The sequence below is a fragment of the Mesocricetus auratus genome, unplaced genomic scaffold (assembly GCF_017639785.1).
Source record: "Mesocricetus auratus isolate SY011 unplaced genomic scaffold, BCM_Maur_2.0 Super-Scaffold_100007, whole genome shotgun sequence".
In the NCBI taxonomy this organism is placed as follows: domain Eukaryota; kingdom Metazoa; phylum Chordata; class Mammalia; order Rodentia; family Cricetidae; genus Mesocricetus; species Mesocricetus auratus.
This window is the reverse complement of record NW_024429191.1, coordinates 11,047,701-11,060,535: the sequence shown is the minus strand read 5'-3', so window position 1 is coordinate 11,060,535 and position 12,835 is coordinate 11,047,701. Positions and strand designations below refer to the sequence as shown.

General features: G+C 49.3%; 2 protein-coding genes across 4 annotated transcripts; both read left to right on the top strand.

The window, feature by feature from the left end:
• The first annotated feature begins 3,341 nt into the window (after positions 1-3,341).
• LOC121141273 (hemoglobin subunit theta-1-like) lies at positions 3,342-12,075 on the top strand. Of its 2 annotated transcripts, none has more exons than XM_040748395.1 (4): positions 3,342-3,966; positions 4,077-4,281; positions 4,402-4,567; positions 12,017-12,075. In XM_040748395.1, exons 1-3 carry the CDS (start codon positions 3,872-3,874, stop codon positions 4,528-4,530), a joined length of 429 nt encoding a protein of 142 aa, XP_040604329.1. In that variant the 5' UTR covers positions 3,342-3,871; the 3' UTR covers positions 4,531-4,567; positions 12,017-12,075. The 2 variants fall into 2 exon arrangements, with proteins under 2 accessions (XP_040604329.1, XP_040604328.1); XM_040748394.1 differs by lacking the exon at positions 12,017-12,075 and adding an exon at positions 6,728-6,792.
• Positions 4,590-12,645, top strand: LOC121141272 (hemoglobin subunit alpha-like). Of its 2 annotated transcripts, none has more exons than XM_040748393.1 (3): positions 4,590-4,618; positions 12,017-12,221; positions 12,414-12,645. In XM_040748393.1, exons 1-3 carry the CDS (start codon positions 4,605-4,607, stop codon positions 12,540-12,542), a joined length of 348 nt encoding a protein of 115 aa, XP_040604327.1. In that variant the 5' UTR covers positions 4,590-4,604; the 3' UTR covers positions 12,543-12,645. The 2 variants fall into 2 exon arrangements, with proteins under 2 accessions (XP_040604327.1, XP_040604326.1); XM_040748392.1 differs by lacking the exon at positions 4,590-4,618 and adding an exon at positions 11,762-11,898.
• The last annotated feature ends 190 nt before the right edge of the window (positions 12,646-12,835 follow it).

The following is a 12,835-nucleotide window of genomic DNA, read 5'->3' as shown; positions in this document are numbered from 1 at the left end:
TTCCATGGTATGGGTCGTGAAGCCTCAACGGCCCCTAAATAAAACCCAGTCCTTTTCTACCCCGATTTCCGTGTTGCGTAATGGGTTTTATTCTGCCTTGTTCTTGCCTACCCAAGCCTCTACCCTTTGTATACCCCATCTTTGCCATAATGGCTGATGCCTGGGGGAGTATTCATTAGTTAGGGTCATGCCCATGGCTTGTAACACATCCCGTCCCCATAAATTTACAGGGAGTGGCAACACATAGGGGTAAAACATCCCTGTTTGCCCTCAGCATTCCGCCAGGTTAAGGCTGAGGCACTGATGGCAGGAGAGGACTGGTATCCAAGACCTTGTAGAGAATGAGATGAAACAACAGTGGGCCAAGACTTCGGCCACCAATGGAGTGAAATAATGCTTTTGTCTGCTCCCGTATCCATTATCCCTTCAAATTCTTTTCCATTAATTAACAATTTTATTGTAGGTCTCTCATTTAGGGGTATAGCCAGATAGGCTGAATCACTTCCAGAAGATCCCATAGCCCTTTTTTGTAAAGTGTAGGTTTCTCCATCCCCGAGGGAGGGCAGCAACACCAGTTGTGCAATTCTATCTCCCTGCTTTATAGAAAATACACCCCGAGGGCTAGAACAGAGAACTTGAATCTCCTCTTTATGATACGGGTCAACAATTCCAGGATATATAATGAGTCCCTGTAAAGTTAAGGAGCCACGGCCCAGAATAAGCCCAATGGTGGCAGGGGGCAAAGGTCCAGGGGAATGGACTGGGACCGGTTGAACATTCATTTGGGGCATGAGTAAGAAGTCGGAGGCGGCACGCAAGTCCATTCCGGGGGTTCCTCGGAAGCCTCTACTTCCTCTTGATTGCTTTTCTGAAATCGGTTCCCATATTTCTGAGGGCCCTGGGACCATGGGCCCCGTGACCCGTTTTTTGATTGGGGTACCTTGGGTTCTTCAATAGGGGGCAGAAGCCTCCCTTTTACATCCCGGACTGACCTGCATTCGCTAGCCCTATGATAACCTTTACCACAACGATGGCAAAGCTTCGATTCTCTTGTTCTTTCAGGGGCTTGACAATCTTTCTTAAGGTGCCCCATTCTCCCACAATTAAAACAAGCTTTTCGACTAGATAAATCTCTATACCTGTGCGTTTGTAAAATGGCGGCAGCTAGTCCTGCATTGGTTAGGGGTCCCCCAGCTCCCTGCACACTCTGAGCCAATCTTGTAAACCTTTGCTTTTGCGAGGGCGATAGCCGCTCGACATTCCTGGGTTGCTTGTTCATAGACAAGTTGCTCAATCAGGGGCATAGCTTGTTCTGAATCACCAAAGATGCGACTGGCGGCCTCTGTCATTCTGGCCACAAAGTCTGAAAATGGCTCTTGGGGTCCTTGGACAATCTTTGTAAGGTGTCCACTGGACTCTCCCCTTTTTGTGAGGGCCTTCCATGCTTTAATAGCGGCGGCCGACACCTGACCATAGACACCCCAGATGTAGTTGGTTTGATTAAGGGCATGTTGACCCTGACCTGTCAGCATTTCAAATGTCCACTGCCTCTGATTCTCATCTTCAGCCGTGGCATTAACTCTAGCTTGTGCCTGGGCTGCATCATACCAGAGAGCCTTCCATTCCATGTATTGTCCCATGTTGGGAAGCACTGCTTTCACTGTCGTCTGCCAGTCAGTGGGAGTCATGGCAAAATTAGCAAGCCTTTCCACCTGTAATGTGGTAAAGTTAGCATTGACCCCATAATTACGAACGGATTCGGCCAATTCTTTGATTTGATTGTAATCTACAGGGGTATGTACTCTTCCGCCTTCCGCATTCTCGAATACTGGAAAAGCTACTTGTATTTTTCTCCGTTCCTCTAAAGGTAAAAAGGAGTCAGTACCAGTATTCAGCCGAAGCTCATACTGCGGAGGCGCTGAGGGCGTGAGCCCGCCGGATTTATAGGCGGTGGCCTCACATTCATTTTTGTTTTCAGTGGCCGGTGTCTATCAGGGTGATATCTTTCTTCCTCATACCGTGCCACCTCCTCCTCTAGACCACCTTCTTCGCTAGAATACAGAGTGTCAGAATCAGAATTATCTAGCTCCAAGGCTTCTAGCTCTACTGTAGGGTATAGACTAGATTCTGGCTTTTTCTTTTTCTTAGATTTGTTAGGGGGTGAATGATCACTCCCTTCTTTCTCTCCCCTTTCTTAACTTCTTGGGGAGGGCCTTTTTCTTAGACATGTCTTTCCTTTTGCGAGCTCCCATTCTCTCACTCCGTTCAGTTTCTGACATGCTATCCTGAACTTCCTCTAAGGTTCCCTGACTTTCTATTATAGCAGGGTGACAGGCCTCATCCTCCAAGCAGTTTTTAACTAGCTTCCAAATGGCTTTGGTACCTAAGTGGAGATCTCCTTCTGCATGCTTCCTGTCTAGTTCTTTACCTAGCTTGTTCCATGAGGCCACAGTGAGGGACCCGGAACAAGCATACCATGGTGCCACTCTATCTACCTCCTTCACAAAATTTTGAAGTGTTCGTGGTGCAATTTTAAGATCTCTTTGTTTTAGCACAGTCTGTAGGGCAGTAACCACTGACTGTGACAACCCCATCGCGCTAGCGGCTTATCTAAAAAACGGCGCTCAACTCCGTTACCAGACTGACAGCACCAGACTGACAGCACCAGACTGACAGCACCAGACTGACAGCACCAGACTGACAGCACCAGACTGACAGCACCAGACTGACAGCACCGTTCTGTCAGCACCAGCCACGATGAAGGAGAAGGACAAACAGGACTAGCACCAAAGCCTCCACTGACCCGTCCCACGGTGATGACAAACTAAGGCCAAAGTCGAGAAAGGGGTGTTCAGGATAAAGCATACCTCTCTGAACTTACGTCCCTGCAGTTCTGAATCCGCCCCGTCTTCCGAGGGGTCTCCCGCGGCGCCGGCGATGTTGAAGAGTTCCCGGGTTTCGGCACCAGATGTCCCGCGCTACCGTCTCGCCAGCAAGAACGACGCAGAACACTCGGATCCTTCTGCAGTAAAGCTTTAATGCATCTTGAGAGATAGATGATCAGCTTCTTAGAGGGAGACCCCAAGCTAAGAAACCCAGCCCCTTATATAAGCCTAGGAGCTCCGAGTGAGACGTGTAGAGCCGGGATTGGTAGTTTGCACATCACCCCAGATGACGCCACGGGAGAGGCACAGCTTAAACGGTTAACTCCAACTGACAGCAGATGTCAGCGCCATCTTCTAACGGTTAACTCCAACTGACAGCAGATGTCAGCGCCATCTTCTAACGGCAATAGCGATAGCGAGGGCGGCTCCTCACAATGGACAGTTGTGACCTGCCGTGTGAGTGCTGGGAATCACACCCAGGTCCTCTGGAACAACGGTGTTCTTCACTGCTGAGCCCTCTCCAGCCCCTTTAAATGTAGATTGAACTATGTGGGATTTAGTGAAAACAGACATGCTCCAGGAAAAATTAAGGTAGACCTAAGTATGGTTATGGGCTCCTCGGGGGAGAGTTATTCCAAGAAGAAGCAATTCTTTACACTCAATAGTGAGTGAGAAAAGACTGCCTATGAATAAATATCCTAGGGACTCAGGAGGCAAGATAAATCGGCAGTGCCAAAATACACACTAAAATCCATTGCAATACGTATTACATATTGGATACCATTGTCCATACAGTAAATACTTTTAAAAGGTGAGGCTTTGGGGCTGGGGAGGACAAAGGGCTGCAAGTCAACATTGAACCAGATTCTGGGAACACCTCGGCGACCTGCATCGCTGAAGCGCCCCCTGGCGGCACGCTGGGTTTCCAGGCATCTTTGCTCGCAGCTGGGGAGCAGAGCACAGCGCGAGGCCACAGCTCAGTGAAGATGGCTTTGACCCAGACCGACCGTGCACTGGTTCTCGCGCTGTGGAAGAAGATGAGCACCAACGTCGGAGTCTACACGACTGAGGCCTTGGAGAGGTACGGACCCAGTCAGCCGTCCTCGGGCTCACCTTCCAAGGGACGGCAGGACAAAGGTGGGCTCTTTACACCTCCCGGTCTGCATGCACCCAACTCAATCTTCCCCACAGGACCTTCGTGGCTTTCCCCTCCACCAAAGCCTACTTCCCACACTTGGACCTGAGCCCCGGCTCTAGCCAGGTTAAAGTCCATGGCCAAAAGGTGGCAGAAGCACTGACTCTTGCTGCCCACCACCTGGACGACCTGCCTGGTTCTCTGTCTGCTCTCAGCGATCTCCATGCTCACAAGCTCGGCGTGGACCCTGCTAACTTCCAGGTGAGTCCTGGGGTTGAGCTGCACTTGCAGGTGCTGCAGGTGCCGGTTCCTTCGGGTCTGGGTGTCTGGGTGTGGGAGGGAGATAAATGCAAGGCGGGTCGGTTTTCTCTCTTTCTTCAGTTCTTTAGCCACTGCCTGCTGGTGACTCTTGCCCGGCATTATCCTGGAGACTTCAGCCCAAAGATGCACGCCTCCCTGGACAGGTTTCTGGGTCTTGTGACTTCGGCACTGGTCTCCAAGTATCGCTGAGGATGTATCCTAGTATCGCAAAGCAAAGCTCCAAGAGGCTGGTATTACAGCTACGCTGAAGTCTCAGAGCTCCTATGAATGTGGGCAGGTCCTTGTATTTTGTTTTGTTTTCAGATAGGTTTCATAGTCTAATATAACCCAGCCTGGCCTCTCAAATCCATAATATAGACGAGACGAGGTTGGTCTTGATCCTTCTGTTTCCATCCCCATCTCCACCCACCTCCCATCCCTCACATCCACCTACCAATACACAGACTACAAGGCAAGCAAGCTCCACCGTACCTGGCTCCACAGAGACTCTTATTATTTGTATTTAACCCTTTGCTTCTGTGCTGCAGGTGGGGAGAGGGCCTCCTGCATGCTCAAGTGCTCTAAGCTATAGAAAGTGTAGAGGGAAAGAAAGTATGGGCACATAGTGAATGAATCCAGTCTTTAGATTAGCGTAGGAAGAAAGGTTCTGTAGAATACACTGCAAAGTGCAAACGGCAGGGTGGTAACAAGAGTATCACCTGCCACTGGAGCACCTGTTCTAGTACCTCCACATGTCCCCAGGGCCCAGGCATCACAGAAGCCTCAGGCCATCTTCACTGTGGAGCCTCTATGGCAATGAGTTACAAATGCATGCCTTTAGCCTTGGCCACATCAGTTGCAGAAAGCTAGCTTTTGTCTCTCAGAAGAGGGAGAGGTACAAAGGTCACAGGTCAGCATAAGTGGCAATGCTCAAACAACCTTGTGCCCCAGTCACCACCCTCTCCTGGGCTTCTGGTCTTTCTCTATACTCTGCTCAGATCCAGATGGGTTGAGCCTGGTCCTATTGCAAAGCAGTCACCTGCCTGGAACCACATAGAGAGTTCACAGCTATAGGTGCTGCTCAATGAAGGTGTCCCTAGGACTGGGATGGTACTAAGAGACTCCCCAAATGATTGACACACATCCAGTTTACTGAATAAAATGCAGTTAACTGAGATTCCTAACAAGCAGTAGGGGATTACTAAGGCATCACATTCATCCAAAGTCACCAAGTGTCTGAACTCACCTACAGACAGATACAGTCCTATGTCTGTAGCGCAAACTTGGACTTATTTAATCAAGAAGAGTCAAAATAACAGAAGAGGGGCCTGGCATTGGTGGCACACACCTTTAACCCCAGCACTCGGGAGGCAGAGGCAGACGGATCTCTGTGAGGTTGAGGCCAGCCTGGTCTACAGAGCGAGTTCCAGGACAACCTCCAAAACAATACAGAGAAACCCTGTCTCCAAAACAAAACTAAACTAAACTAAACAAGCCGGGCGGTGGTGGCACACGCCTTTAATCCCATCCCTCGGGAGGCACAGGCAGGCAGATCTCTGTGAGTTCGAGGCCAGGCTGGACCGAAAGCCTCCAAAACAATACAGAGAAACCCTGTCTCGTAAAACGAAAAAAAAAAAAAAAACTAAACAAAGCAAAATAGCAGAAGAGGGGGTTGGAGAGATGATTTAAGAGGGAAGAGCATGTACAGCTGTTGCAGACGACCTGGGTTCAGTTCCCAGAATTGAACATCAGCTGGCCAATAACCATAATTCCAGCTTCAAAGAGATTGGTCCCATGCTCCCTTCTGGACTCCATAGACAACTGCATTTACACATCCACGGATGAACACTTAGACTGATACATACTTCTTATAATTAGCTCTGGCTGACCTGAAACTCATCATACAGACCAGGTAGGCTTCAAACCCATAGAGACCCTCCTGTGTCTGCCTCCCCAGTGCTAGAATTTAGAGGTGTGTGCCTCTATTCCCAGTGACATCTATCTGTCTGTCTGCCTGTCTATCTGTCTGTCTATCTGTCTATCTATCCACCCATCCATCTATCATGAAGAGCATGTACAGCTATAGATAGGTAGACATAGAGATAGAAAGACAGGCAGACAGATATATTATTTTTATTGGTATGGATTTTTGTATATCTACTGTATATCATGTACATGCATTGTCCTCAGAGGCCAGAAGAGGGTGTTGGATTTCCTGGAACTGGAGATACAGATGGTTGTGAATTGCTACAAGAATTCTGGAAATCAAATCCAGGTCCTGTGGAAAAGTAGTCAATAGTCCTAACTGCTGAGCCATCTGTGGAGCTCTGGCTATCACAAATTTTAAAACAAAAACAACAACAAATCCACAGGGTGATGTGTCATGGAATATGTCTTTTAACTTCAGCACCCTGGAGTCAGAGGCCGGTGGATCACAGGACCAGCATATTCTACACAAGCCAGTGAAGGCTCATGTCCTTGCCTCAAAGTTAAAAATAAAGGAATAAACAAATAAGGCTGGAATGATGGGTTAGAAACTCTGAGCATGCTCTGCTCCTACCCAGGCCCCACAGAGATTCTCAGCATCTACATCAGGCAGCTCTCAAGAGCCCAAAAGTCCAGTTGTAGTGAGATCAGAGGCCTCTGGCTTCCATGGACACGTCACACAGGCACAAAGAAATATATACATAAATAAAAATAATAAAATACCTTAAATGCCAGGCGATGATATAGCACACCATTAATCCCAGGACTCAGGAGGCAGAGGCAGAAGGATCTGAGTTTGAGGCCAGCCTGGTCCACAGAATAAATTCCTGGACATTCAGGGCTGCACACAGAAACTCCGTCTTGAAAAAAAAAAGAAAGAAAAGAAAGAATACTTTTAAAATGTTTTAATTTTTTATGTGTATGTATGTTTTGCCTGTATGTATTTGTACACCATATTTTTGCCTGGTAACCATGGAGGTCAGAAGAGGGTGTCAGATGTCTTGGAACTGGAGTTACAGATGGTTATGAGCCACAATGGTGGTGCTAGAAATTGGACCCAGGTCCTTCCCAGGAGCAAAAAATTGCTCTAAACAGCTGAACCATCTATCCAGACTCATAAATGGGTATAGGATTTTTCTCTGGCTGTCCTGGAACTCAATTTATACACTGGCCTAGCCTTGAACTCACTGAGATCTGCTTGCCTTTGCATTCCACTTGCTGGGACTTAATCGTTGTACCACGATTCCCAGTAATTTTGTTAGGGTTTCTATTGCTGTGTAGAGGCACCATGACCACAACAGCAGCTCTCCTAAAGAAAACATTTGTTTGGGGTGGCTCATTTACAGTTTAGAGAGAGGTTCAGCCCCTTATGGCAGGCAGCAGGAAGGCAGTGTGCAGGCAGATATGGTGCTTGGCTATATCTTAGTCAGACAACAATAGGAAGTGGACTGAGACACTGGGAAGTATCCTGAGCATAGGAAAACTCAAAGCTTGCCCCACAGTGACACAACCCTTGCAACATGGCCATGGCCAGGCCAACAAAGCCGCCCTCCTAACAGTGCCACTCCCTATGGGATGATGGGGGCAATTACATTCAAATTACCACACCCAGCTATATATTTTTTAATTAAATAAATCTCTAAACAATAGTAAAGGGTATTACAAGAACAAGTAGCACAACACAAAAATCTTATCAAAAGTGAATATGGCCGGGCGTTGGTGGCACATGCCTTTAATCCCAGCACACCGGGAGGCAGAGGCAGGCAGATCTCTGTGAGTTCGAGACTCCCTCGTCTACAGAGCAGGTTCCAGGACAGGCTCCAAAACAACACAGAGAAACCCTGTCTCGAAAAACCAAAAAAAAAAAAAAAAAAAAAGTGAATAGGGGTGTGGGGTCACGTGTTTTTAATCAGCGCACCCCAGAGGCAGAAGCAGAGAGATATCTGTCAGTTCAAGGCCAGTCCGGTGTGCAGAGCAAGTTCCGGGTCAGAGAGACCCTATCTTATGGGAACAAACATGAACACTGAGTATGTTTGCACACTTCACCCTTACTGCCTGTGCAAACACAGACTGGGAGGAGGATGGCTTGTGTAGCTGCAGTCTACACTGCAGAAAGGACAGTTAAGCAGGCAGATGCAGTTGCTCAAAAGGGAGTCTGAGAACTGGTCTCACTACAGAAGTCTCCCTTGAGGGATTTCCCTCTGCTACCCTGGCTGTTAGCAGCAGCCAGAGACTCTCCTGCCCCTGGTCTGAGACCACGGGCTCCAGGCTGGCATTGTCAGGAGCTAAGCAGGAGACTATGCTCTGGAACTTGATCAAGGTTTCCAGGCCTTTTCCTGAAGGAGCCAGTGTATGTTGCACTGGATACAGCTTTCCAAAGGGTAGTGAGTACCACATTCCATGGTTTCTGGGCAAGGAATGCTCTTGAATACCTGGGCAGTTTTCTTCCTCTCCCCTGTGGTCTGCTTTCACTCGTTTTAATGTTTTTCACATAATTTATTTGACCCATTCTATATGGAGAGATACCTTGTTCAACGTAGACACAGGGGTGTGTGTTTGGGGTGGGGGGGGTGGAGAGGTGCCTTGGTCCTGCCTCAGTGAGATGATGGGACAGACTTAGTTATTTCCTAGGGGAGACCTTACACTCTCTGAGGAGCAGATGGGGCAGGGAGGAGCAGGAAGAGAGGAGGGAGGGAGGGAGGGAGAACTGGGATTGGAATGTAAAAAGCAAATTAATTAAAAAAAAGAAAAAATACTATTTGGGGCTGGAGAGATGACTCAGAGGTTAAGAGCTGTGGCTGCTCTTCCAGAGGTCCTGAGTTCAATTCCCAGTAACCACTTGATGGTTCACAACCATCCATAATGAGATCCAGTGCTCTCTTCTGGCATGTAGGCATACATGCATACAGAACAAAGAAATAAGTCTTTAAATTTTTAAAAATTTATTTGTATTTTATGTCCGTTGGTGTTTTGCTTGCATGTATGTCTGTGTGAGGGTGTAAGGTCCCCTGGAACTGTAATTAACAGACAGTTGTGAGTTGCCTTGTTGGTGCTGGGAATTACACCTGGGTCCTCTGGGAGAGTAGTCACTGCTCTTTACCGCTGAGTCATCTCCTCAGCTCTCATCTCGAGTTTAAATTGTGTGCCTGCATGTTTGCATATATGCCATGTGTGGAGGTACCTACAGAATTCAGAAAAGGGTGACGAACCCCAGAAGCTGGAACTGAAGTTACAGGAGGTTGAGATCCACCTCACATGGGTGCTGGTAACCAAACTCAGGTCCTCTGCAAGGCCGGCAAGCACTCTCCTCTGCTGAGCTGTCTCTGCAACCACCTCATTTTTATTTATGTGTAGGAAAACACCTAAGAAATAATCTAAAGTCCACCCCCCACGCCTTCACACCCTGTTGTGTTATCAATGGGAGAGAGTGGCTGTCCTATCTCTCCACCCAGAGAAAGGCTGAAGTAAATAAAGTTCAGAACCGAGGCCAATGTCTTCATTAGGTCTAAACAAAGACACATCTGGAGGGAAGCAGGGATGAAGAAAGGGAAGAGGAGAGAAGGGAGAAAAGGAAAGGAGAGAAGGATGAGGAGACGAGAGGAGAGGAGAGGAATTTGGCTGGTTTTTTTTTTTTCTTCCTGAGACTAAGACTAACACTTTAAAGACCTCAGGGAGGAGAAACTAAACAGTATGTAGACCGGGGTGGGCCCCAGGCAGGGGCTAGTTTCCTGATGCCTCCCTGGCATCTTACTTTTCTTGTCCTCAGAGCCAGGATGAAGCTGCCGTTGGACTGGGGCAGAAGCAAGAAAAGGGTGCAGGTAGAAAAGTGTAGGAGGCTGGCTACAGGCCAGTTCTGCCAAAGGCTGAACCTCTGTGCCCCAGGCAATGGGTCACCTGTCTGGGAGCGGGGAGCAGGAGAGAGGAGGAAACATCTGAATCTGAGGCTGGGGTCCTCCAGCCCCACGGACAAGCTGCTGTGAGTACAGTGCTGGCCTCAGACACTGTAACAGCAGACTTGCAGCACAGCCCTCATCCTCCTGAACTGTCAGAAACCTGCACCTCTTGGTCTGAATAAAATGTGTGTATACTTGAGTTGTCTTTGTCCCTGACATGTCAACAGAGAACATGGTCCTACTGTCTTGGTTGGCCCAGGGATCTTTCTGCAGCTGCAGTGGGGAAGTTGTAGAGATGTCACTGATCACTGCCTTTGTCCTGGGGAGCACTAGCCTTCAAGAAGTCCTCTCAGGAGACAAGAAAGAAAGTCCTAATAATGTATGCCACATTTTTGGAAATATCATTTGATCCATACAAAAACAAATATCACAGCAGAATAATTGTAGACACACTCACAAGCACAAACACACACGGAAAAAGAAATGAATGCAGGATATGGGGGGAAGAGAGAGAAATCAGAAAAAAATGAGAGAAAAAGTAGAAAGAGAAGAATTGGATAGCCATTTAGAGTTCACAGATACTTTTTGTGTTATTCCAGCAGAGAAGTTAGTCCCTCGGCCCTGTCGCCCTGGCCCCAAGCCAAAGACTTTGGAACTGAGCCCAGGAGTTTCATTGACCAATGCCTCATGCTCTGTTTATTCTTGCAGTGCTGGAACTGAATCCAGAACCTTCCTCATTCTGGGTAAACATTCTGCCATCCAGTTACACCCCCAGCTTCTTTGCTACTATTTGCTATTATAAAGAAGGGTCTCAAGCAATCCTCCTGCCTCAGTCGGCCAGACCCCGAGGTTCCCCATGTGTGACACCAAGCCAGCACTCAGCTCTCTGCTTTTCATCCATGGGAGCCCTGGGCAGCTGGATGCAAGTCAGAGTCTGGCGATCCGCTCCTGCACTTAGAAGGCCGAGTCAGGAGGATCATTCGAGTCAAAGGAACCAGGCCAGCCTGGACTGAACAGAGCAAAACCTGTCCACACAAAAGAGGAAAACGGGAGAGGGAAAGAAAAGAAAGGAGGAGCCAGGAGAGGAGAGAGTAGAAAAAGGGAAGAGAGGAGAAGACACAGAGAGGGGAAAGACAGGGAAAGGGTTTCTGTGGGTCCCTAGCATCTTACCCTTCTTGTTCCCAGAAGAAGAGTGTGGAGCCATGCAGGGCATGTGGGGGGCAGGGGCGGTTAGGAAGCAGAGCTGAGAAGCTGGGACCCAGTGCAAGGTAGAGGGGGATGGGCACTGCTCAGGCTGATCAGAGCGACTTCCTTCTCTGCGAAAGGCACTGGGACCCTCATTTCTCCCAAACACCCATCACTGGAGACAAATGAAGGGGCGAGAAGCACTCCAGCAGGTGATAAGGGTTTCCTGCACACGGTGGAGGCCCATGGCCTCCTCGCCAACCGCGGGCGCCCCCTGCCAGCCTTGGTCTGCAGCGCACCGCCCTGGCCAGCCAATGAGGGCAGTTTGATGGCGTGTCCCAGGCGCCGCAGGTATATAAGTGCAGCTTGCTGCTGGTTCAACACACTTCTGACCCTGACAGACTCAGGAAGTAGTCACAATGGTGTTCTCTGAGGACGACAAGAGGAGCATCAAGGGTATCTGGAACAAGGTTGGCGGCCACCTCAGAGAATATGGCGCGGAGGCCCTAGAGAGGTGTGGCCGGGTCTCTGCTCTGGAAGGGTCGTGGGATCCAAAGCAGTTCTGGTGCTCAGCCGGCAGCCCCTAACTGAGCTTTCCTGTGGCCTCAACTCTTCCCGCCTTCTTCCCACAGGATGTTCTTTGTCTACCCCACCACCAAGACCTACTTCCCTCACTTTGATTTGAGCCACGGCTCTGCCCAGGTCAAGGGCCACGGCAAGAAGGTCGCAGACGCCCTGACCAATGCCGTTGGCCACCTCGATGACCTGCCCGGTGCCCTGTCCGCTCTGAGCGACCTGCACGCCCACAAGCTGCGTGTGGACCCTGTCAACTTCAAGGTGTGTGCTCGGGTCTGAAGGCGGCTTGGGCGTGGGTGGGGTGGGATGGTGTAACAGGGTCTGGGACCCGCAGGGAGGGCGTGGGGGTCCCTCGTGCCCAGAGCAGGGAACACAGTGGTTCCACAAAAGGGGCCCAGGCGACTGACTAGGTGGGTGTTTACTGCCAAGGACTGACCCTTCCTGTCTCCGCAGCTCCTGAGCCACTGCCTGCTGGTGACCCTGGCCAACCACCACCCCGCCGACTTCACCCCCGCTGTGCACGCCTCTCTGGACAAATTCTTTGCGTCCGTGAGCACCGTGCTGACCTCCAAGTACCGTTAAACTGGAGCCCCGGGGCTGCGTCCTGCGGGCTTGCCTTCTGGCCAGGCCCTCCTCCCTCCCTCGCACCCGTACCTCTTGGTCTTTGAATAAAGCTTAAGCAGGACTAAGTAGGAATAAAGCCTGTGTGACTAGGTTGTGTGCATCTGCAAAGGTGCCCAAAATTGTGTGGGTAAGCCTACAAGAAGCAGTGTTTCTCCACCTTCCTAATGCTGTGATCCTTAATACAGCTCATGTTTTGGTGACATAAAATTATTTCGTTGCTATTTCCTATCTATAATTTTGCTACTGTTGTG

Coding starts and splice junctions, on each gene's coding strand:
- LOC121141272 (XM_040748392.1), top strand. CDS start 11,804: ATGGTGTTCTCTGAGGACGACAAGAGGAGCATCAAGGGTATCTGGAAC. Junction 11,899..12,016: donor GGCGCGGAGGCCCTAGAGAG/GTGTGGCCGGGT, acceptor TTCTTCCCACAG/GATGTTCTTTGTCTACCCCA. Junction 12,222..12,413: donor TGGACCCTGTCAACTTCAAG/GTGTGTGCTCGG, acceptor CTGTCTCCGCAG/CTCCTGAGCCACTGCCTGCT.
- LOC121141273 (XM_040748395.1), top strand. CDS start 3,872: ATGGCTTTGACCCAGACCGACCGTGCACTGGTTCTCGCGCTGTGGAAG. Junction 3,967..4,076: donor ACGACTGAGGCCTTGGAGAG/GTACGGACCCAG, acceptor TCTTCCCCACAG/GACCTTCGTGGCTTTCCCCT. Junction 4,282..4,401: donor TGGACCCTGCTAACTTCCAG/GTGAGTCCTGGG, acceptor CTCTTTCTTCAG/TTCTTTAGCCACTGCCTGCT.